The following is a 24,559-nucleotide window of genomic DNA, read 5'->3' on the forward strand; positions in this document are numbered from 1 at the left end:
TGGACAATGAAATACCTCATAGTGACTGTTTTAAATCTCTGGATTAAATCAGACAATTTAGAAGATTTTGTAAGAAGGGAAGAACTGGGTTGTTCTCATGGTCTGTGCTGCCCCCAGTGGCCTTCCTCTGGCTGTGACATCAGGAAAGAAGAGGTGAAAATACGGAACTTAAGAGGTCTCTGAGAACTTGGTTATTCAAACCTGTTTCTACTGGTAGACAGCTCTGACTTTATCATCCATCTTTCCAGGAACTCAGGGCTGCGTAAGTCAGATTTTGCAGTACCTGTTTCTTTGATTCTTTGTTCAAGTGCCTATTTTATGAGATGAAGAGCAATTTTTGTACTGTTGGTTCCCAGCTGTGGGAGCCCAACATCACTTTTGGTGGGTGTTGAAAGACACTTTCTTTATTGAGATTCAAGGCTTTTATCTCAAACAGAACCTTGGTCCTGTTGGATTGACCATCATCACTTTTTACAGTGCAAACATTTGTTGAGTGTCCAAACACTTCCATCAGTGCTCCATATGAACAATAGATATGCAAGGATGGGACTGTACAGCATGACTTCACAGTCATCCAAAAGCAAAATCCTAAACTGTGGATAAACCGAACCTGTTTCCAAGATGGCTTCTGGCGTCATCATAACTCTATTTTGAGCATTACAGGAAGGTATTACATATTCATATACATAAACCCATACAGATGTGTTTGTCTCAAAAAATATATAGTGTTTTATATAACCTCAGAGCAATTCAAAATCCCCAAACCGTATCTCTAGACTCCATTTCCATTTGCTCTTTCTCTTGAAATATCCCTTATTATTACTTACGTAACTCCTCCTTAACAACTTCTCATATTCTGGGCAGGGAACAGGGTTGCTAACTGAAGATTCTAGGAGCCTGAGTTCACAGAATACCCACCTACCTCGACTTTACTGCAGCAGAAACAAGGATACAGTCATAGTGTCACCTTCGAGGACAGAGCACTGACATTTGGCACTGTTTAGAGGAAATTTGACATTCCAACAAATTTCCTCATCCTCTTAAAGGAGCCTTCCTTTCACAACCAGCAAATACCAGTCTGTTCTCCTGTCTGCAGGTGGAGCTCACTAGAGTGTGAGAAACCCGTCAAAAGAAGGCAATACTCTGTCTCATTGTCCTTGCATTCTGCTTCCACAGTGGTTTGGGGGAAGTTCCGTTACTTATCTTCTCTCCAAACTCTTTTCTCATATATGTAAATGAATCCTCTTGAATATTGCCCAGTGAAATCTTAGGCCTTTATCTAAGAAGTTTAAAAAGCCACCTACAAATCCAATATCACTGCGATGCTTTCCACTGAACAGGGTGACTTTTGTTTTGCATTGTTGCATGAGAAGGCTGATCTGGGAGGCACAGAGCCAAAGAGCAAATAACTCCCAGCTCCAGATTGCTCCTTTTCTTTGACAGTTCTCCCTGCAGGGGGAGAGTAAGAATCTGGCTTCATTAAGGACTTCTTTTGTAACAGACATAGAGCCTACCACTACTTTTTTATTTGTTGAGACCTAATAGGATACTCAGCTGAATTCTAAAGCCAAGATGAAATCGCTACCTGTGGGAGTTCCCCTCTAAGTATTAGTAACATTCAGACCTTTGAAGGAGGCCAGCTGCCAGTGGTATGTGGTAGGTTTTACTTTCTTTTTCTTTCCTGCATGTGGCATTCAAAAAAAAGGGAACTAAATCCTAAATGTGTTTCTGTTAATAATTAAAATGAAGCAGCGATAATGCAAGGTTGGATGCTATTTTAAAAAGATTCCGACATTGGTATATCCAGTCATTTGCAAGTTTCACATTTGGAACTTTGCATTCCACTTGTGGAAGTAGGCCGAGTAAAATCAATTCTGCACAATTCTAGAAGTCCTAAGGAGCTCTCATGCCTATGGGTCATGTAAAAGCTACTGAACCTTCCTTGTCAACTAGTTAGCGCGCAGTGGAGAGGGGGGAAAGCAAGCAGGAGTTCCGTCATGACATTTTCTAGTTATCACCATTCTGAACCATTTGGTTTAGAAAGTTGAAAAAGAGTTGCTCAGGTTCACGGTCTTGTGTAAAACAATAGGAGCTGGATATGTTTCAGAATTAAGAAAGGTCCAGCTTTAGAAGGATCATAAAATGCACGCGGCATGGAGTAATAGTCCCCAGGGTCTGGAGCGGCACCCCACAATCGAACACGTTAATATTTCCAAAACATATGAATATTCACAGAAAGAGGAATAAATTGAAAAGTATTGCTGTCGGCTCATATCAAGTTTTACTGCCAAATGTATTTGCTTAAATTTGGTTTTCAACTGTGGCATTGCTAATAAGGGGCTATGGACATACGTTGCAGTGACAGAGATAGAGCACGACAAGCCTGGTCGAGTCCTGGTAATATTTAATAGAACCGAATCACAGGGCTGATAATTTATGATCTCTCGCTACTGGACCAGTTACTTGCTTTTCCCTTTTCTGACCTTCTCTTTGCATATCTGTCAAACAGGGGTAGTATTTGCTTTGTAGGCTTTTATGAGGATAAGATAATGTAAGTTAAACACTAAACAGTGATTGGCAGACAGTGGCTGTTCAATAAATGTTAGCTATTAAAATTTTGCCTCTTCTCTTCCCCCTTCCCTTTTATGAGACAAAAATTTACTGATACAGTGGTTGCAGCGCCACTCTGGAAACAGGCTTAAGTGATGTGGAGTGCCCTGATTTTACTGGAGAATTAAAAGTCTAAATTTTAAGATTGAAAACTCATTTAGTGTTAAATGACTAATACAACTTTAAAATTTGTTTATAGAATGACTAAACTTTTCAGTGATGAATGAGTGTTTCTATTAATGTTATATCATATTTAAATTTCTTGAATGCTTTGTTTTAGCTGTATTTGAGGAAGGAATATTTACCACTAGCTGATTTGCCATTATGAGGCCCCTTTTAAAGTTTCTATCCAGGTACTCGTCTTCTAGAAAAATATTTGAAAAGCATAGTGTCTGATGGTAGTGCCATCACAAAGATATAACCAAGGTTTATAATTTAATATATTGGAAAAGTGGCATTAGGAGATAAGTCTCTTCCAATTTTACCCCCCCCCCAAATTTTATAAGAACTTTAATGGGCTTTTAGTGCAATACAGTTTAAAGTAACTTTTGTAAACACAAATAGACCCACAGACATAGAAAATAAACTTACGGTTACCAAAGGGAGAAGCAAGGGAGTGATAAATTAGGAGTGTGAGATTAACATATACACACGACTATATATAAAATAGATAACCAACAAGGACCTACTGTATGGCACAGTGAACTACACTCAGTATTTTGTAATAACCTGTAAGGGAAAGGAATCTGAAAAAGATTGCGTGTGTGTGTGTGTAACTGAATCACTTTGCTGTTCACTGAAACTAACACAACGCTGTAAATCAACTGTACTTCAATTAAAAAATAAAGTATCTTTCGTAAAGTAGACCTTTACTTTTAAATCCTTAAGACTCCCTTTTTAAAAGGGGAAGAACGAAAGCAGAAGGATCTCAAGAGAAGAAAGAGGTTAGCTTACTTGATGGGCATATGGCCCTCAAGACTTATTAGCATTTAAGCGGACGGAGTGGGTCTGCCTATATTTACATGCATTGTATCACCTGCCTTCACAGCTGAACTATCAGCAGAAAGTAGGCATCATGTACTGCAAAGCTGGACAGAGCACGGAAGAAGAGATGTACAACAATGAATCAGCCGGCCCAGCCTTTGAGGAATTCCTCCAGCTATTGGGAGAGCGCGTTCGGCTCAAAGGATTTGAGAAGTATCGTGCGCAGCTTGACACCAAAAGTAAGAAATACTTATACCCTCCTACTAGGCATATTGTCCCCCTGCTGTGTTGACGTTCACCTGATAAGTTGCCTGTAAAACAACATGGCCACTTACTGTAGAAAACTGCTGGTGATGGGGGAGAGGAAGAAGCCAGGGAGGGAAGATGTGGCTCTAAAACAATTGAAGACCATAGTCAAAGTAGCTAGGATTGGACTTTTAAAAAAATAGTGTTATCAGAAATGGGGAAGGTAGAAAGCAGTGGATGGAGATCATGCAGAATTGCCCCTGGATAGTGTTGCACAAATTTCACTATATTTAGCTGAAAAACTCCTGCAACTTAAAACCATCTGGTTGCAAGCCCTAGAATTTTTGACTTTCACTAACTCATTTCATAATCCTTGTGCATATCTGTGTAGTCAGTCATTGTATGGTTTTTTTAATCATTTTTATATTTTAATATCTAGAGGTATTTTTGTTTATTTCCTGTTATTATTGTCCATAGTCTAACTTAATCTCTAAGCAAATAGGCTTAGCTTTGATATTAGTTTGGCTCGTAAAATGTGTTGATTCAAAGCACAATAGTGCAGCAGTCTGTTTAGCTACAGCTCGTGAACATAGAGGTTTGTCCCTTCCCATTCCCAGGTGTTTAATAAAAGAGTTATGTTCTCAAGTATCTAGAGTATGTTGACTTCTGCTATGCGTCTGTGTGAAGGCAATTTTAAATTTTATCTCAAAATCCATCCATAGACACCTGTGACCTGTTTTTCTTTGAGAGGGTCTTTGGATTAGCACATCTGTATTGCAGTCTATAGTAATCGCTCTGATTTTCTGTACAGGAAATTAAATAAGGAGTTGAGTCATGAAAACAGAAAAGCATTCATAAACTCTACTGCAGGGAAGAATTTCCTGTTGCCATGGTTTTGCTGTTGCCAACTTGGAAACGACATGCAGGAGAACCTATGAAAAACCATAAATAGCCTAGACTCTTAAATATTATTTGAACGTTCCATACTCTGCTTGCAGCTGCATAATGTGTTAAATCTCGATATGCCCTTAAACTCTTTTTATCAAGATATTTTGACATTTCCTTTGTAATTCCTTCACGTTGTCCGGATTTGTTGTGTTATGTAAATTAGCACCACAAAGAGCTATTAAAAGGGTCTGGGAAGAAAATGTAATTAGCGCCTTGATTCTGTCAAATGAATGGCCAGATTGGGAGTTGGTAAGATTATTTATTATTTGTGTATTTACACGGTCCCAGCCATCTCTTGATGATGAAGGGCAATGTGAGAAATGTATAGCAAGGGCAGACTTAAGCAGTGTGGCACTGAGTAAGGCAGTGGAATAAGCAAACTAAGCACTTTGCACATTTTGCCCCAATATGCCAGGAACTGCAAAGGCCTGGATCAGCACACTGCCTCTAATGGCACATTTTTCAGTTATGTAATACATCCATCTGGGAAGGGTTCCTTTTCACTGAACTACTCTCCTTTAAGGCTCCGTGTAACCTTCTGAGGCATAGCTCCTGGGAAAGAGGGTTCAGTTTCCTTTTTTATCCTTTCAGAGGGTCAAGTTTCCTAAAGGGAATGAAAAGTAGGAAAGTGTTTCCATTCTAAAGCCTGAAGAAGACAGTATGCATGTTTATCTCTCTTACTCCAAGCTAGAAGAGACCATTAGCCTCATCACTTAAATGGGTATTAAACAATAACAGACCACAGAAATAGGGATCAACCAGCCTCTGCACTCTCCCCAGCAGCCTCCTACTGGCCAGGACACACCCAGAGGTGAGACTTGGTTCTGTGTACTGTGAGATAAGCTCACCACATCTTACCTAACTTTATGCTGTGTTAAGAAACGCTTTCAATAAGATCTTTTTTTTTTTTTTTTTGCGGTACGCGGGCCTCTCCCTGCTGTGGCTTCTCCTGTTGCGGAGCACGGGCTCCGGACGCGCAGGCTCAGTGGTCATGGCTCACAGGCCCAGCCGCTCCGCAGCTCGTGGGATCCTCCTGGACCGGGGCACGAACCCGTGTCCCCTGCATCGGCAGGCAGACTGTCAACCACTGCGCCACCAGGGAAGCCCTCAATGTGATCTTTAAAAAGAGAAAATGCTTTCCAGAACGTGTGTTCCTAAAGGATCGCTCCGTCTCCATATGACAATGTAGTTGTCACTTGGATCTGTGGATTTGTAGTCTTCATCAAATTAAAATATTATTTGCCAAACTCATTTTTTAATTTTTCTGCACCTCCACCTTCTGAATCTCTAATTACTCATATATTAGGTCACTTACTAGTTGTGATTCGATTTTTAAACTTTTTTTCCCCTCTGTGCTTGTGTTTGGGTAATTCCAATGAATGCATTTAAGGCACTGTATTTTTCTTTTCTTCCATAGTGTCTTAATCTGCTGTTATCCAATCTAGTGAAGTTTTCATTTCAGATATTGTGATTTTCAGGTCCAGAAGTTGCATTTGGGTTTTCTTTTCTTTTTTGGGGCGGGGAGTTCTCTTTTCTTATATTTTCCATATTATTCTCATTAGGTTCATGTCCTCCTTTAGAGCCTTGAGCGTATTTATTTAGTCTTTGTGTGCTAATTCCATCATCCCTGTCACCTGGGGTCTCCCTTTAACAGATTTTCTCCTGTTTTTGAGTTACGTTTTACTGCTTCATCTGTCTGGTTATTTTTGATTGGATAGTGGACCTTGTGAATGTTTCTTCATTGAGGACCTGGATTTTGTTGTCTTCTTTAAAGAGTGTTATTTTATTTTGGTGGGCAATTAATTTAATTATAGAACAGCTTGATCTTTATGAATCTTGTTCTTAGGCTTTTTTAAAGCATACCTATAGTAGCCTTTACTCTCTGGCTAATTTAGCCCTCCTGCTAAGGCACCTGAATACCAGCATATTCAGTGAGGTATCTCTGCTGTGGTCAGTCAGAAGTTGAATGACTTCTACCCCTGTGTGAACTTTGAGGATGGTTTGGCTGACAAATCTCTGGTAGTTGTTATTTCCCCAATAGTTTTTCTTTTCTTTTCTTTTCTTTTTTTAACTGAGATATGATTGACATATAACACTGTATTAGTTTTGGGTGTACAACATAATGATTCAGTATTTGTATATATTCCGAAATGATCACCAAAATAAGTCTAGTTAACATCTGTCACCATACCTAGTAACACAATTTTATTTTCTTACGATGAGAACCTTTAAGATCTACTCTCTCAGCAACTTTCATTTACGAAATACAGCGTTATTAACTGTAGTCACCATGATGTACCTTACCTGAATGTTTTTTCTTTCCCTGGCTTTTGGAACCTCACTCTGTGCTTGTGCAGCTTAATATTCAGCCCAAGGCTCAAGGGAACCCCTGTGTAGATTTCCGAGCCTTTTCACCCTGTGGTTTCCTCTTCTTTGGTATTCTGCCCAGCAAGTATCAGCCGCCTCAACCTTCCAGACCTCCAGCACGTTCTGGCTCCCCTCTTCAGATCCCTGCTCTGTGCCGTGCCGTTGTTTGGAAAGTACTTCCAGGTAGAAAGCTGGGTGGGGATCATAGGGCTCACCTTCTTTGATACTTTTTTCTCAGGGAACACTATCCAATGCTGCCTATTGTAAAATGTCTGAAAAAAGGTTGTTTCAGGTATTTTGTCTATTTTTCTATTTATTTACAACGGGAGAGCAGGTCCTCTACCAAGTGCTGTTATGGCCAGAAGTAGAAGTCTTAGACACTTGTTACGTGTCATCTCATTTAATCCCCACAAACTCTGCTAGATACCAGTTATCCCCATTTTACAGAATTGGCTTCTTTAGATCAACTAACGCGCCCAAGGTTAGGCAGCTAGTAAGCATTAAGGAGGGAGAACAGGTCCTAGTGTTACGGTTAATGACGTGTTTAGAGAAAGCGTAAATGTAGAATTAGGTACAGTGAAGCCCGCAGAGCTCTGCCTTGTGGCTGTATCTTCCCCTCTCTCGAGCCCTTGAGCTAAAAATACTCAAGCCGTCTCATGAGACATCTCCACTTGTCATGTATTATAATTATATTCAGATTTTAGTACTTCGGTAAAGGAGGAAGAGGCTCAGGAAAGGAAGGATTGATGGAACTGTCAAACCATTTCTTCTTTTTCCCAGTGTTCCATACAAAGTCCAGTTTCCATCTCAGAAATAAGGACTTCCAGCAAACAAGCTACAGGTGTGTCAGGGGTTGGAACAGTTCTGCAGTGAAGAAACTTTCAGGAGTAAATTTTTTTCTCCTTTTTTTGTTTCATTATTTGGATGGCATAACCTCTAGATAATTACCATCCCCTCACACTACAGTAAATACGAAAATAAGCTTCCCACCAAGCAGTTTATTATTTGAAAGCTGGAGACCACCCCCATTTTAAGCTGTGTGTATGGATTATTATTGGGGAAATTATTTCCCGAATGAAGCATGTTTGTCAAGTCAACACGTAAGAGACTTAGAAACCCTTTGAAAAGCATTCCTTCAAAGCTCTGCCTTCTTTGATTTGCCACAATATTAGTGAATGCTTGTTGCTTCCCCCATTTTTCAGCAGTATTATAAAGATCGTTGAGGGCTTCCCTGGTGGCGCAGTGGTTGAGAGTCCGCCTGCCAATGCAGGGGACACGGGTTCGTGCCCCGGTCTGGGAAGATCCCACATGCCGCAGAGCGGCTGGGCCCGTGAGCCATGGCCGCTGAGCCTGCGCGTCTGGAACCTGTGCTCTGCAACGGGAGAGGCCACAACAGTGAGAGGCCCGCATATCGCAAAAAAAAAAAAAAAAAAAAAAAATCATTGAGATTCACGATCTTAGAGGAGATGGAAGACTTTTCATAAAGAAAATAAATCCTTTATTTGGAATATTTAACCTTTGATAAAGAAGGGAGTAAAACTAGCATTATTTAAATGTTTCACACATGCAAAGGACTGTTTGGAGTTCTAGAGACTGATGAATGAAGAAAAGTTTTCTTTTTTCATCTCCTAAACTTTAAACTGTGTTATAGTGTAAGGTTTTTCCTTTGAGTGTTACTGAGATGCAGTTGGCAAAGAAATTAAAATATGTAAAAGGCCCTATTTAAGGCAGCTACACTTTTTATCTCAACTGCACAAAATTCTAAGTTCTGATCAACACATTTCTTGAGCATCTTTATGGGCTAATACTTTCATATGCATTGTTTCAATCCTCAGAACAGTGAGAAGAATATCGAGGGGCGAGGGGTGGAGAAGTGAAGTGACTTGTTTGTGGTCATTTAGTAAATGATGCTGGAGGTATTGGAATTCAGGTCTTCATACTTGCAGGTGGGAATCCAGGTAATTGCAGGTATCTTGCAAAGTGCTCAGTAGGTAGAAGATAGTAGTGACTGATTCCTAAGTACCTGTCCCACATCATCGCTTATCCTTTTCTCACCATATATTAGTGATTTTAAGAAGCCTTCAGTCCTGGGCACATACACATGCATACTTGCACGTTCCCTGAACTGACACAGTATGAATTCTCCTGTCATGGCAAAGGGTGGTATTACAGACTCTCCTTGATCCCTTCCTCAGTGAAGTAAAGTAACCTACCTCCTGACCATGGTTAAAGGTACACTGAAAAAACATGAGTAAATATGGTAGATGCCAGAGAAGGTGGGATTCTCGACTTCCCCAAATACTTTGTTACCGAGTGTGTGAAATAGTACTACAAGGAGGCGTGAACAGTACTACAGAGGTGTGCCATCCAGTGTTCCAGATGTTAATACTTGTCCCCGGCTGTGCTTCTGAGCATTGACCTCTGCATCCCCAGACCCGGAGGCAAGCTTTCATAGAAGGGAGATCTGGGGTCTTAAATGGATGGCCCTCAGCAGCCAGCTGACTGTTGTAGGATTTCAAGCTATGGATAATAATCAGATCCGCGACCTGTCTGCGATTTTGTTCTGCCTTTGATGTGTTCCGTAGTGGTGAGGACGTTCATAAGCTGAGCTTAAGCTTTCTTCATTCTATTGACTTTATTAGTCTATGTGCAATTAGGTCATTAAATTGCTTTTCTCTTTGTATTCATAAATATTTAAAACTAGGAACTTCCCCAAAATCAAATTGCTTAGGCTTGATCCTTTATCTAGCTTTTCTGAAGTCGAACGTATCTGTTAGTGACCAGGAAGTGGTTACATAAAAATCGAATTACTTTTTCCTGATTCAGATTCCTACACATCCACCTTTATCATCCAAGTTTTATTCCCCTTAAAGCAAAAGAGTTGAGCCAAGAGAAGTCAAGGATGAATATGACATTGACCGGATCTGAAACTGCTTCTACAAACTTATTAACCTCTTCATACCATCTTCAAATAGAAGTGCCTAATGTAGGGTATTATCACTTATCGACACCTTTTCAAAGCAGCTGACAAGAATATTCTCATCATTCCTCAATTATTCAGTGTCTTCTTATCATCTAGTTTGAATATTAGAAATTTTATTTTCTATGACTAGCGTAGAGGGCTGACTTTATTAGTGGATATACACCATTCGCTGGTAGTATAATTTGGAGGCAAATCACATGATTATCAAGATGACCTATAAGATGCCCAAATTTATTTTTTAATTTTAAAGCTCCGTACAAATAGGAAGGAGCATTATCTTCTTTTTATCCCTCTTCTATAAACATATTTTTCCCCTTAGAAATCACTCAGTATATACTCTTTTCAACCAGAGAAAAAAAGATTTTTGTCATTTTCCCAATGGTCATCTTCCTGATTTTCATTCTGTTAAGTGTTTCATGGTCTCAAGGTCACTAAAATAATAATAATAACAACATTAAATGCCTTATTCTTCAGAGAATATAACAAACATTCAGTTTCCATTCTCTCTGGTAAAGTTTAGCAATTCTATTATGTACAGTAATTTCAGGATTTTGGAATTCCTTTCTTCTCAGAAAGGAAAATTTCATTGTTTTGGCCCTAGTTTCATGTCTGAAACTGTTTCCAGACTGTTTAAAATGATCAGCAAAGCTGAGGTTTTCAGAGGTCCCTAGAAGAAGACGGGTCATGAAGCATCCATTGTATGAAATGAGGCAAGCGTCGGAAAGAGAGAAAGGACAAGAAATAGAAAACAAATTATCTTCAGGGTTGTCTTCATTTTTCTTTCCTGGTAGTAATGCCTTTAGAATTAGAAAGACATACAAAGCAAAATGTAGTAAATGAACACTGGATGATAATTTGTTTTCTAGTTCATTAACTTTGCTTTAAATTGACTTGAAACACATGTAAGTACTCATCACAGCTGACACATTGACTTGAAAGTTGTAAAATGTGCGAATCAGTTCTAGAGGTATTTATAGCGAGGGTCCTTAACAATAGAAACCTTCTTCATACTCAAGATCTGTCTTAAGTAGGTCAATGATTTATTGCAGTTGTATTTTTTTGTGGTAATCGTCATTAACATTTAGAAGATATTTTTCTTGGGGCTTTACGTGTTGGTACGTATCTTTGCAGTTTTTCAAAAGTAGTCTTTGCTTTATTCTACATTTATCTTGTTTTTAAAACCCTTTGTGTTTTATGCCCTCTTCAAAATTAAGATCCAGGGTTGAAACTCAGGGCTCTAGAACATCTTAACAGGTCTCTGCAAACCTCCCTTATGGTCTATTCTTGGAGCAACGCCTAAGGGCAGTGCAGCTACTGCATTAGAGTCCCCTGGGGGTGTTTATTAAAATAGATTCTTCTGCCCAGCCCCACACCTACGGAGCAGTATTTCTGGGAGTGGAGGATGGGAAGCTGCCTTTTAAGCGGCTTCCCAGCGGATTCCATGCACACTCCAGTTTGAGAACTACTGCCTTTCGGTACATGCCAGAGGCTGTCTTGCAGCGTCATTCTCTAAAATGCGGTAAAGTGTTTGCTCCTTAGCAATATGGTTGGTGGAGGATTGAGTTTACCCAAAATGAATGCATTTCTGTTCATTTTGCCGCCTGTAAGTCCAGGTCCTAATCTAAAGATATTCCCCTTCAATTGGACAGTTAATAATTCTCTTTGGTTTCCAGGTATTTATGAGCACGTTGATTTGTTAATGATTAAGGGGGTCGAGGTTGTTTTTCTCCTTAAGGAAGGTGAGAACAGAACACACTCAGTCTTAAATTGTTGGACATTGCTGTAATACCTTTGTTATTCAGCATTACAGTCTTGTTAAGTTTCCATCTATTTGTTAAGAACAAAACGGTTCTCTTGCTTGAGTCAGAAGTATTGGAAAAAAATGTTCTGAACTTGAAGTCTGTGGACGGAATTCAGGGGTCTGTGATCTTGGATGGGAAGTAATTTTACATTTATCTTCACTGACCCCTAATTGAAATTTAGCATTTCCTTCAGTTACGAATGTAGGCAACACACCACAGTAGTATAAGCTCTACCTGTGATTCTGTCACCAGTAGAAAGCATAGGTATTTTCATACTATATTGTTTGTTGTTGGAAGTATGTCAAGATACTGCTTATGCACTTCACTATGTCAGAATTATAGTAGTTATTAGACCAACTGCTCAAACTTATTATATAAATCTTATGCTATTATATCATTTTAAAATTGTTTTGATAGTGGTATTTTTCAATCTGTTGATTTCTGTTGAAATCTTATGTATTTTATGTTATGCATTTACAAATATTATTCTCAGAAGGAATCCAAAGCCTTCACTAGACTGCCAAGGGGGGGATTGGGTACAAAAAATGGGTAAGAACTCCTATACTGTGTCTTCTCTTAGGATGTCTTCATCCTAAACCATTTCCCTTTTTCTTTTTTTGAGCTCCACCTCTTAAACGAACTATTTTTCCTATTGTTACGGTTGTCTCATGTTTTTTTTTTTTTTTTTTTACTGTAGCTGATTCCACTGGAACCCATTCTCTGTACACAACATACAAAGACTATGAGATCATGTTCCATGTTTCTACCATGCTGCCATACACACCTAACAACAAGCAGCAGGTAAGAGATCCTTGTGTTATCTGTGGGTTTTTTTGCCCTTGTTTCATTTCCCCCAGAAGCCTAAGTGGCAAGTTTATAAAATCTTAAACCAGAATTTAATGTTGCACCTGTCACAGCAGCAGGAAGCTTTGTACTTTGTGGAAGTAAGGAATAGCAAATGAGCTGAAAACAAATGAAGAGACACAAATTCTGGGTTAACAGCCAGCTGGATGGCTTTGTGAATTAATCATTTGCTTTTCACCCACGAGAATTGAGGTTTTCCTGAAATCTGAAAAGAACAAGTTGAAATCATGGTGATTAGATGACTCTGCAGGGTTGCAAAGAACACATATGAGTGGGTGAAATTTCATCTCAAGAGGCCAGTGTACGAAGCAGGAAAGTACTGATGTTTCATTTCAAATTTCAAAGGAGGTTTCCTCCACTAACTTGGAGAAAAATCAGAATGTCGATGGGGGCTCAGGAAAATGTTTTTTCTTGATGTGTTCTTCAGGGGACAACATAAGTAACAATTGCATTTGTGTACCTCTTGTGTACCTCATACACAGAGTTTCTTTTAAAAAGATCTAAAAGCACAAGGCCTAGTACTAAAATGTAGTCTGTGAGATGATGAAATGCGAAAACTAAGAAATGGCAGATGGTTACAGAGCAAGATGGAAATGGAACTGCTTTAAAGAGTATGTGGTGGTAGTTGTTTTTAAAAAATGTTTTAAAACAAATGATACCAAACTGAAACTTAAAAGAACCAGAGAACTCACAGACTCTCCTTTCAGTAGCTGTTACAAACACAGCAGTCTAGTATCACTTCTGACCTTAAAACGGACATAGATTTTGTTATTGTCAACTGTTGTACTAACAGAACACAGGGCCAGCTGCAGAATGAATCACATCCTCTTTCAGAGAATTTAACAAAATATGGATCGAATCTGAACACATCGTCACTTTAGGTTTGATTACATCACACATCTCAGTAACAAAATCTTGCCTCTTACGATTACCAAAGCAATCAAAACGTAGGAAGCAAAGCAATGAATCAGCTATAAATCTGAAATAAACCTATTTTAAGATAAATTCCCCTATCTGGAGTTTGTTGACAGTTTGTTTTATGCAAATTCCAAGTTCTAGACTTTTGAGAGGAAAATACCCTGCTAAGAAAAATATACTAAACTCACTCTGACCAGACAGTAGAGAGAATTTAAGAACATCAACAAATGATCTTTAAAGGGGAGATGAAGGCTTATTCTACCTGATTGCTCAGCAGAGAAAGGTAACGTGGGGGAATGGGGGTAAAAAATTTGGTAACAAGACTCAATTGTATATCCAGCTAAATGAATCAAAGGGCTGAGCTGAGTGAGTTGGCATTTAGGTGGACATCCATCCAAATTATTTAATTTGGGGTCCAATCAAGGCAAAAGTATTATGGTCCTGAATCAGAGTGAAAGAATAATTTGTATTCTACATATTAAGAAATTTAAAATTCTCTAGCTAAAGAATTTATTTCTTCTACATAGATTATGTTATGCTTGGAAAACCCAGAAAGAACGTGTCTTTCAAAATCTTTTTTGCAGAAATTGGTTTATAAATACTGTCTTTTTTTTCATTATATATAATGTGAGATGGATAGGTTTATTTCTATTTGGGTCCTTTAGTAAGACAGTAACATTACATATCAGGCCATATTTTGAAGGAAGAATGACATTGTATCAAAAATGGCATCTATGCAGGCATGACATATACATAGATTGTATTTGAGCTTGATAGGTTCAAGATTCTGAGGAGATTAATAATCTGTGATGATGGGTATATTTTATATAGCAATCAATACAGAGCAGCCTTTATTTTTGTAACATCTGATAATATTGCATGTTTAGAAATGAAGTACACAGCCTCATTAGAAGATCATTTGGGATGCTTTAAAATTCCTAAGGTTAAAAGTCCATTTCCTGAACATTCTAACTCCCAATTCTCAACCCTAATCTAATAGGCTGTTGTTTCTCCCAGCTGGCAGCCAATACTCAGTCACTGATTTTACTGATACGTAATCTGTGTAAGGTAAAGTCACCGGAGAGTTTTTTTTTAAAGGTTTATAAATACAAGCTTATATCTAATAGATAGTTTATACAAACGTCATGTTTAGTTGTTTTCCTCCTGGTAGGAGCCTCCACGTAATAAATATGAGTAATGCAAATTTTGTTCAGTTTTTCTTCACATGATTGAGTTAAACCCCCTCATAACCCCTTTCTAGAGAGGCGCTGAGCTAGGATGATTTGGAGTGCCTGAATTTGAAAGCTCCCTTTCCAAAACACCGTTTAATGTGAAACAGAAGGTGGTCTTAAGCAGCTTTCACTGTAATTAAAGAAGCTATTTAAACCTGAAATTTAACCTGCTTTGAAACTGTTAGAACGTTTTGGAATATTATTAATTTCTGTATTCCCAGCTTGTGCCATAAAAAGTATTATCAGAAAACACCTTAGCCACATTTCTTTAAATGAAGCTAATTAAATCAGAACATAAATTGCGTTGTAATTACTTTAGCCGTTCTCATCTTTAAAAAATATTCCCTATGGCAAGTTTCTTACATGAAAATGGAACAAAACTGTTGTTATGGAAACTGAAGATTTGGAGATGCTGGGACTTGGCGTAATATGCTAGAGATTAGTTAGATCTATTTGAATGGACTGTGTGTTTTATGCAAATTTCTGAATATTCATTTCCATATTCTTCCTTGGAGGGAATGATAAGACCGGCTAAAATATTGGCAATAACTGTGTAGGTTACCTCCCCTAATATGTACTGATTAATAATGAATGTTTTAAATACAGTTACATAAGGGAATCGGGGAGTTACAAGCAGAGCGTTGTCATTTATGTCTCTTGCTTATGTTTTCTTTTAGCTCCTACGGAAGCGGCACATTGGAAACGATATCGTAACAATTGTTTTCCAAGAGCCTGGAGCACAGCCATTCAGCCCAAAAAACATCCGATCCCACTTTCAGCACGTTTTCGTCATCGTCAGGGTTCACAACCCCTGCACTGACAGTGTCTGTTACAGGTACTGGCTCCAGAGGTGGCTGGATGGGCTTTGGTGCGCGGTCACATCGAAGGCCCCCTCCAGCTCTGCTTTCTGAAGTTGCAGTGGGAAGTCTATTGCTATTTATTTCTGTCTTTAAACTATGCTTGCGGATGGCTGAATTCACAGGATGACGTAACCTGATGGCATTGACATTCCCCAGACGTGTTGGTTAGACACCTGCCGTTTCCATTTGCACCTCCTTCTTAGGTGGCATCCTTCATCCATGCCATCTGGACACCAGCTAATTACTCATGCTGCTAATTATATTTTGCTTTTGCCATGCCAAAAGCAGAGAAGAATGATCATAATAAGTAGGGAAGAGAAGTTTAATTTTTTTTAATTATTATTATTATTTTTTAAAAGCCCAAACCCTTGCTTAGGGCTGACTTGATTACCTCTAACATTTCTGACTGCAATCTTAGGGGTATTTCTATGCTTTGTTAAGCATTTGGTGGAATGGTTTCAGTGTCCCTCGTTGACCTAGTCTCATGAGTATCAGAATTCAAGCATCTACCTGCAGAGGCCTCTGCAAGAATCCTGGAGGGGGTTGGTGTTGAAGAGGGTACGAACCTGTGACGCTGTGTTGACATGAGTGTAGTTTCAAGAAGATGTGCGCGGATGTTCTAGCATTAGTAAGATGTCCTAATAGGAATCTGTCCTTTCAAAATATGAAAGATTATCGTATCTTTCCATCCCTAAAATTTAGAAGACAAGGCTTTGTTAATTTTGGATTTTTGTTTTTGAATTAACAGAGCCACCTACACAGAAAGTGGCCAGTGCAGACTGATAATTGGTTTATTGTGAGAACTACAACTGTCTAATCCCTAGGTGTAATGCAGGTTAAATATAGGAGAACGAGCAAGTTCAGGGAACAAAACAAGTCAAGGTTACATTGGACTCCTGCTGACTGCCATCATCCTTGCCCATTCCACAGTAACTACGTATAATGAGCTCTAATTAGAAGCCCAGCTCTGATCTAGGCACCTTATTTGTGTTACCTCATTTAATTTTTTTTTAAATTATTTTATTTACTTATTTATTTTTGGCTGTGTTGGGTCTTTGTTGCTGCACGCGGGCTTTCTCTGGTTGCAGCGAGTGGGGGCTACTCTTCGTTGCGGTGCGCGGGCTTCTCATTGCGGTGGCTTCTCTTGTTGTGGAGCACGGGCTCTAGGCACGCGGGCTTCAGTAGCTGTGGCATGCGGGCTCAGTAGTCGTGGCTCTTGGGCTCTAGAGCGCCGGCTCAGTAGTTACAGCACAGAGGCTTAGTTGCTCCGCAGCATGTGGGATCTTCCCGGACCAGGGCTCGAACCCGTGTCCCCTGCATTGGCAGGCGGATTCTTAACCACTGTGCCACCGGGGAAGCCCTCATTTAATTTTTAAAACCTCTGAGGTAGGTGCTGTTTTAATCCCTGTTTTCAGATGAGGAAATTTAAGCACTTGGGGGTAAGGTAACTTACCCGAGGTCGGCTGGTACTGGGTGGAGTTTAGATTTGAATGTACCAAGTCTGATTTTAGAGCCCAGTCTCTTAATGGCTCTGCCATGCTGTCTTCCTCCATGCCATGTGCAATAGGGGTCTTTGCTGCCCCTGCTGCTGACGTGCTAGCTATTCCTGAACTTCTCGGGTGCCAATATGAAAACCCCAGACCAGGGAGTTCTGTAGCTTCCTAGACTCAGTGGGTGGAAACTCAAACGAAGGAAACCTAGATCTGAAGCTTTTTCTCAAGAATATGGTCTCCAAAAGCTGCTTTATTTAGGTGTAGAAGCAAAGAATTAGTGCAGAACATTTGACTGTAATTGGGGTGGATAACTATTTGCATTTAGAAAATACCCCAAGCAATTGAAATGTTCTATGTACTGGATTCGGGCAAAGGATTTCATACTACTTTGTAGATAGAAAACTAAATCCTTTTTGCAGTGGTCGCTAGGAAGTTTGGGGAGTGGAAAGCTATGTACTTTCTTTTAAAAAGAGATTCTTCTTTTAAAGGTGTTTGTCTAAATAAAGTGCTGTCCAATAGAAATATAATGCAAGTCACATATCAATTTTATATTTTCCAATAGCCATATTTTTAAAGTAACGAGATAGGTAAAATTAATTTTAACAATATGTTTTTGACCCAATAGTATATTTTATTTACCTGATATATCCGAATATTATTATTTCAACACGTAATTTTTAAATTTTAAAAATTACTGAGATACCTTATGTAGTTTTGGACTAAGACTTTGAAATCTGGAGTGCATTTCTGACTTACAGCTCATCTCAGGATGCTCAGTTTTCATTGGAAATAATCTGTATTTAGATTTCATACAATTTGCAATTGGAGAAGTAGATTCATAATAGCTTATTGCAAACATACTTTTTAAGTATGTCTCCCTCTCCTTCAAAGACGTTTGAAGAACTGAATCGAGTGTCAGTTTTTAAAATTTAATGTGATTTAACACTCTTTGGTCGTACTAGCCACATTTCCAGTACTCAGTAGCCACTGAAGTATGGCCAGTGCGAGTCTAAACAGACTGATAGGAGCAAAGGTGTCTGAACCTTCTTAATTACTTGGCTGGATGAGTAAGTGATATCTGTTTTATTCTTTTCAAACCCTCCTTCCCAGCCTGAAACTCATGATTTTTGCTCTCTCTCTTTCTTATTTTTAATCTCTTACCTGGAGAGCCCATCTTCTTAAGCCCACCTTGTGATGCTGGGAACCTTTGCAGGGGGACACTGGACACCCCTGCTCACAAGACATGGGCTAGTCTGGAATTTCCCTAGTTGCCAAGCTTACTTGAAGACCCAGTGCACTGTGATTTTTGGAACTAAAGTAGTGATCTTTTCCTATTATAAACTTTGTGTACATGAATTTTTCTCAGTCCTTCTTAAACTCAAGTAGGTTTGTTTCCTGGGGTATGTGGTGATGCCAGGAGATGTTTAAAGGCCCAGAATAACGAGGGTACCTCTCTTGTAGTCTTTAATGCTTGGGGGAAGGAATGTTTATTTTCATGAGAAAATAAATGTATTATGAAGTAGAATGGAAAATTTGTATCAATTTTAAGATACAATGTGGGTCTTCAAAGAGTTTTCATACCTGTGGGCTTTTCTCATACCTTGGCCCCTCCCCACACCATTAGAGATGTGAATTTATAGGCTTCTTTCATTAGGGATACTCTGGTGGGAAAGCTTAGAGATGCATTTAATTTGTACAAATTATATTTAAATCTCATTTATCTCTAAGAGGTGTAGTTAGAATAATTCAAAGCCTTTTCATCATTTAAAATCTCTTGTTCCCACTTTCTCCACTGTGAACACTCACTTTTATTTACTGACGTCTACTTGATGCCCAAAGTGTGGAAAGTTATTTCCTCAAAGGAATGTCTTGCTCTAATTGTGTAGAGAATTGTGGGGTCAATACAGGCTCAAGATATAAAGAACATTTAACTGAGAAAATGGGATTCGGTGTGTGTTTTGAAGCACAGATGGTGGAATTCAGTGGCAAAATGAGAATAATTCTGTGAGTCCAGGGGTGGAAAGTGGTATAGATGAACACGTAGACACAGGAAGGAAAGTGGACAGTACAGTAAGAAGGCTATGCTGTCAGGGAGATGAGTGGGCAGTGGAAGCCCTTGGAATGCTCGGCCAGCCAATAGCACTGTATAAATAGTTCTAGGAAAATTTACTCACCGTCACCGTGTGAGGAAATGTATATACAGAAATACAAATTTAGGCTTTATTGTCATTTATTTTTCACTAGTTCTTTACAGTCCTTATCAGAATATACTAGGCACCATTCTAGGCTCTGGGATTCAAGGGGGGAACAAAGTGACAAAAATCCCTATAGTGAATATGGAAATGAGGCTCTGAAATAATGTGTGTTGTATCACCCTCGGAACTAGAAACTTTATACAGGAAAAACTGACTAGTTTAAGTTAATGCCAGAGGCCAGTTAACCTTGAAGAGTAGACCTAGCCAAGAACTCAGAAATTAATCACTACGTCTGTGTACAAAAGCTTATTATGCCCATACCTGATAAGAGGACCCTGTGGTCTCTATTAGTTTACTTGTATCATTACAAAGAGCTTAATCGTCTGGTTTCAGTTGATAGAGCAGATTAGAAGCAACAAATCAAAAAGATGAGCCTTTAGTGGCAAGGATGTACTGAAAGCATCAATAAGTGATTACCAGTAAGGGAGATGTAGAAAAACGATTCACATTAAAGGTACAAATTCAATAAGCATAGCAGTCTGGGGTCACTTGGTTTGGGACCAAACAACCAAATATCCATCACTCACCCCGAGGGCCTCACTTTGTAAAAACATGGTGCAAAAACTTTGTCACCATTTTTTTTTAACAGGTAATAAATTCATGGATCTAGGCATTGATCATCAAAGGCTGCAAACATCATAAAAAGAGATAAATGCGTGTCTCATAATGGAAGAATACAACCGCATCTCGGAATTAGTCTTATCCTCTCTTCCCAAAATTGAATGTGAATCCAATCAAACCTCTAGAGAGGCCAGGAAATACAAAAGACCAAAGGACATGTTTGTATTCAGCAAAATTCAGGCTCTGGACTGTGTGACACATAGCCCAGTTTCTTCAACAAATAAATTGCAAGAAATAAAAGACAAGTGAAGTAAGAGAAGTGGAGGGGCATTAACAGAATATAAAAATTTAAGATAAAATTAATTAATTGTAATGTATGGGCCTTATTTGGATTCATTTCAGACAGACTATTTAAAAATCTTAGGACATCTTAAACAATTGAAAGATAGAACTTTGATTCACTCTATGATGAAATTAAAGAATTATTGTTCATTTCAAAACTAGTATAGTAGTAAGTGGTTTTTATAAAGATTGTATTCAAAAACAGATGTTAAATTGTGGTCAGTAACTATGTTTGGGAAGGTAGATATATATGTCACTCCTCTCAGAAAGATTTCTGTGTTCAGTGGTTAAGATGTAATAAATGTTGAAAGGAGTTAGTGTGAGGTAGTATAAAAAGCACCTGGAATCAGACCAGACAGTTAAACATATCAGATTTTAAATTTCCCTTTCTGTTCAATGGAAGGTGGCTTGACATCTACCTGAAATCCCATAAGTAAAGTATCTGGTCTAGGCAGGGAGTGTTGTGTATGCACATTAAATGACCATGCCTTTTTCTTCTTTTCTCCTCTTGAATAAAAATAAATAAATATGCAAGCTTCAACCAGGAAGAAAAATAACGAAGGTGGAAATTTCTTTCAGAAAGTCTATTCCAAGCCATCATTAATCAGCATCCCTATTGTCCCATGTAGCTGACTTTTCTAACACAAAACTCTGAATATGTCACTCTTTGTGCTTAAAACCATTTAGGGCAACATTGTTTTTGCGGTACGTGGGCCTCTCACTGTTGTGGCCTCTCCCGTTGCGGAGCACAGGCTCCGGACGCGCAGGCTCAGTGGCCATGGCTCACGGGCCCAGCCGTTCCGCGGCATGTGGGATCTTCCCGGACCAGGGCACGAACCCGTGTCCCCTGCATCGGCAGGTGGACTCTCAACCACGGCACCACCAGGGAAGCCCCATTTGGGGCAACTTTGAGACTCCCCAGCATAGCCTCCTTCATGGAGCCCTTCAGGTCTGGCCTCCCTTGTCCCTCGGCGTCCACCGGCACCTCTCCCAGTCCTCCCCCCAGCATAGAGCTACTTACAGCCCCTCCTCTCTGCACATGCCGCTCTCTGGGCAAGAATGCCTCTTCTCACGCACCCCTGCCACTTTCATCCAATGAACACCCGCTCTTCTTTTCTCTGGGAGTGCTCCCCTGACCTCCCAGGACTGGATAAAGTGCCGGCCGTTCGGAAGCGTTTCCAGTAGCGCGCTACACCTCCCTAGGAGAGCACTCACACCACGAGCGGTAGCCCCACCAGGCTTTGAGCTTCTGCAGGGCTGCGCCTGTGACGTCTCATCCTTGGTCCTGGCGTATAGTCGGTGCCCAGTGAGTGCTGGTGATTGAAGACTGTTAGAAGCGGAGAGGCCCCAAGAGGGAACAGTGAGCACACATCTGTTCTGCCACTCATCTCTCCTGTCCTTTGCCAAGGTCTGCTTTCTTGGAAAGCTCCCCAAGCTGGCAGTCTGATCTAAGCTTCAAGGGGAAACTTCCCTCTACTGTTTGGATGCTAAGTCCCCTTCCTTTTAGACTTCATTGGTGATTGCTGTTTCCGTGGTGCTTCAGAAGTTCAAGTGTCTTATTCTTCTCACTCTTTTCCATTGAGACCTCTGTTCAGATGTCTCTGGAACATTCCCATGTATCACCTTGCTACTTCATCCAAGGTCTTTGATGCCAACAAACGCCCAGGCTCATTAGAAACAGCCTATAATGGTGGTCTCTTTGGCCATGTGACTCTTGTGGATGGTTCCTTTTGCAAGCACTTCAGGAGTGGAAGATTCCGCACTCAGGGAATGTGTGGTCTTGTCACACTGCTGGCCATCCAGAAGCTCAGATTCCAGTCCTGGCTTTCTCTAACAAGCTCTGGGCAAATCATTTTACTTCTCTGAGTCTGTTTCCTGGAGCAGTGAAGAATGTCTACCAGCTGTTCAAAAGGAGGTTCAGGGATGTGTCAAATGAGAGTGAAACAGAACACCTTCCTGCTCCCTCAGTTGTACTCCGAGATTTGGGGAACAGAACAGATTTTTGTGTTAAAATGAATACAGATATTCTTCAGTGGAATGCAAAATCAAGATGAGTGTTAAGATGAAACTCAAGATTGTATTGGCAGAGTTTGAGGAACCCTGACTTCTCTAAGTCCCCCACCCCACAGTGCTCTGATCTTCTGTCTGTTCTGTCATCTAGATAACCCTCTTGAGTAGAACATACTAGGCCTTGACAATGCTGAGCAAATAAGGCATGGCTGTAATTTTAAAGAATGTGTTATTTCTAAGGAGATACAATATTGCATACTAGGCGAACATAAGTGTAGACAAGAAGCCCTTTGGAATCTGCTTTTAAAAATAGCAAAAACCGGGCTTCCCTGGTGGCGCAGTGGTTGAGAGTCCGCCTGCCGATGCAGGGGACACGGGTTCGTGCCCTGGTCTGGGAGGATCCCACATGCCACGGAGCGGCTGGGCCCGTGAGCCATGGCTGCTGAGCCTGCGCATCCGGAGCCTGTGCTCCGCAACAGGAGAGACCACAACAGTGAGAGGCCCGCGCACCTCAAAAAAAAAAAAAAAGCAAAAACCATTTATAATTAATACACCTCAAGTATCTATATATAGCACACTGAAATTCTAGAAAGGCTTCTTAGGAAGGCAAAAATATTCTCTCAATTTAAAACAGGCCTTATTAAGAGTTCAGAATTGGTGGCATCTAAATTAATGAGCTTTTAACCTTGTAGAAAACCTTGAAAGTTAAATTTGCCCAAAACAAAACCCTTTATTTGAAAAGGACATTCTAGGGTATCATCTTCCTCATCTTCTTCTGTGAGGATTCTATTTCTAATGATGCAAAACTGATTATAGTGTCTTTATCATTTACCTCCCTACCATGATGAATCACTGATAATTATATGTTAAGGGTTCAGTCTTTGCCCTCATAGTTCATTCTAGAGGCTTCTAATTATTGGTGGGCTTTCAGTATATGTTTGTCTAAAGTCCTATTAGTTAATAAATAGGTCTATAGATAACCAGTGAATTTAAGGGGCAAGTGGATGGATGGTCCTCATATCGACACCTTCTGCTAAGCATTTTCTTCTCCTTATTTAAAATAAAATCACAGCTGTTTCTTGAGAAAGAATAATGATGTGAAATTAGCAAGAGAAGAAATTGCCAATTTAAAAATGAAAGATATTAAATATTTCTGGATCCTTACGGGATTCCTCTTAGAAAAGCTAGCAAATCTGGATATTAGCGTCATCTGCTTGACTTGAAAAAAAATAACATAATCAAATTAAAATTATATAGCTGTCAGCATTCAAGCCAGACAGTTCACATTAGACAAGAAAAATTGCCTTTCTAATACTGATGTAATTAGGCTATCACGCATGTGGAGGTTTCTGTGAATTCTCATCTCCAGTTAGAAAATGGGATGTTGCTTGCCACCTTTCTTTGTCGTGAAGTGAACTACGTAGTCTTCTTTTTTTTTTTTTTTAATGAATTTCTGAAAAGCCATTTTCAGAAATAGGCCGTCTTGTGGCATTTTCTAACAAAATATATAGTTTGTCTTCTGAGGTTGCTGATTTTTATTTATCCTATTTTCACAAGCAACAATCATTTTCTGAAAAGCAAAGCTGAGTATCTTCAAGCAAACCCTTGAAATAAAGAAAAAATAGTGCAGCAGAGCTCTTCAGTTTCATTTGAAAGATGCACACTCTCTGATTATGTCCTTTCCATTCTGGGAGTTCTGGAGAAACACATTTTGTGTTGCTCTGCTACTACTTAATACAGTTGCATAATTGGCTCACTTTTAAATAATTAGATAATTTGAAAAGGGGATGTTTGATCTGTTAGAATCTTCATTTGCAGCCCTCTCAAACTTTGCTGAGGTCCTGGAAGGAGATCTTGAAATATGATATAAAACATACAACCTATCTCCATTTAATTTCTGTGGTTGTTGTTATTATTGTTTTAGGAAAAACTTAGTCTTTTTCCTTTTGAGATTAAAAATAATAGGTTCTTACAGATGCTTGTATGATCCTTTTCTTAGTCCCAATTTTAGCAGTGTAGATGCAGAGGAAATGACTGGAACAGGCTTTCTGTTTTTTTTGTTTTTTTTTTAACATCTTTATTGG

At 39.5% G+C, this 24,559-nt stretch overlaps 1 protein-coding gene across 31 annotated transcripts in view; it reads left to right on the top strand.

Annotated features, from left to right (window-relative positions):
* Nucleotides 1–24,559, top strand: part of SIPA1L1 (signal induced proliferation associated 1 like 1) — a 501,244-nt gene that overhangs the window by 392,423 nt on the left and 84,262 nt on the right. For all 31 annotated transcript variants that reach the window (XM_030831557.2, XM_060294975.1, XM_060294973.1 and 28 more), the window contains 3 exons: nt 3,659–3,833; nt 12,638–12,741; nt 15,632–15,789. In XM_030831557.2, coding sequence (XP_030687417.1) covers nt 3,659–3,833; nt 12,638–12,741; nt 15,632–15,789 — 437 coding nt within the window. The remainder of the gene's footprint in view (nt 1–3,658; nt 3,834–12,637; nt 12,742–15,631; nt 15,790–24,559) is intronic.

Source organism: Globicephala melas, chromosome 2 (assembly GCF_963455315.2).
Source record: "Globicephala melas chromosome 2, mGloMel1.2, whole genome shotgun sequence".
NCBI classification, from domain to species: domain Eukaryota; kingdom Metazoa; phylum Chordata; class Mammalia; order Artiodactyla; family Delphinidae; genus Globicephala; species Globicephala melas.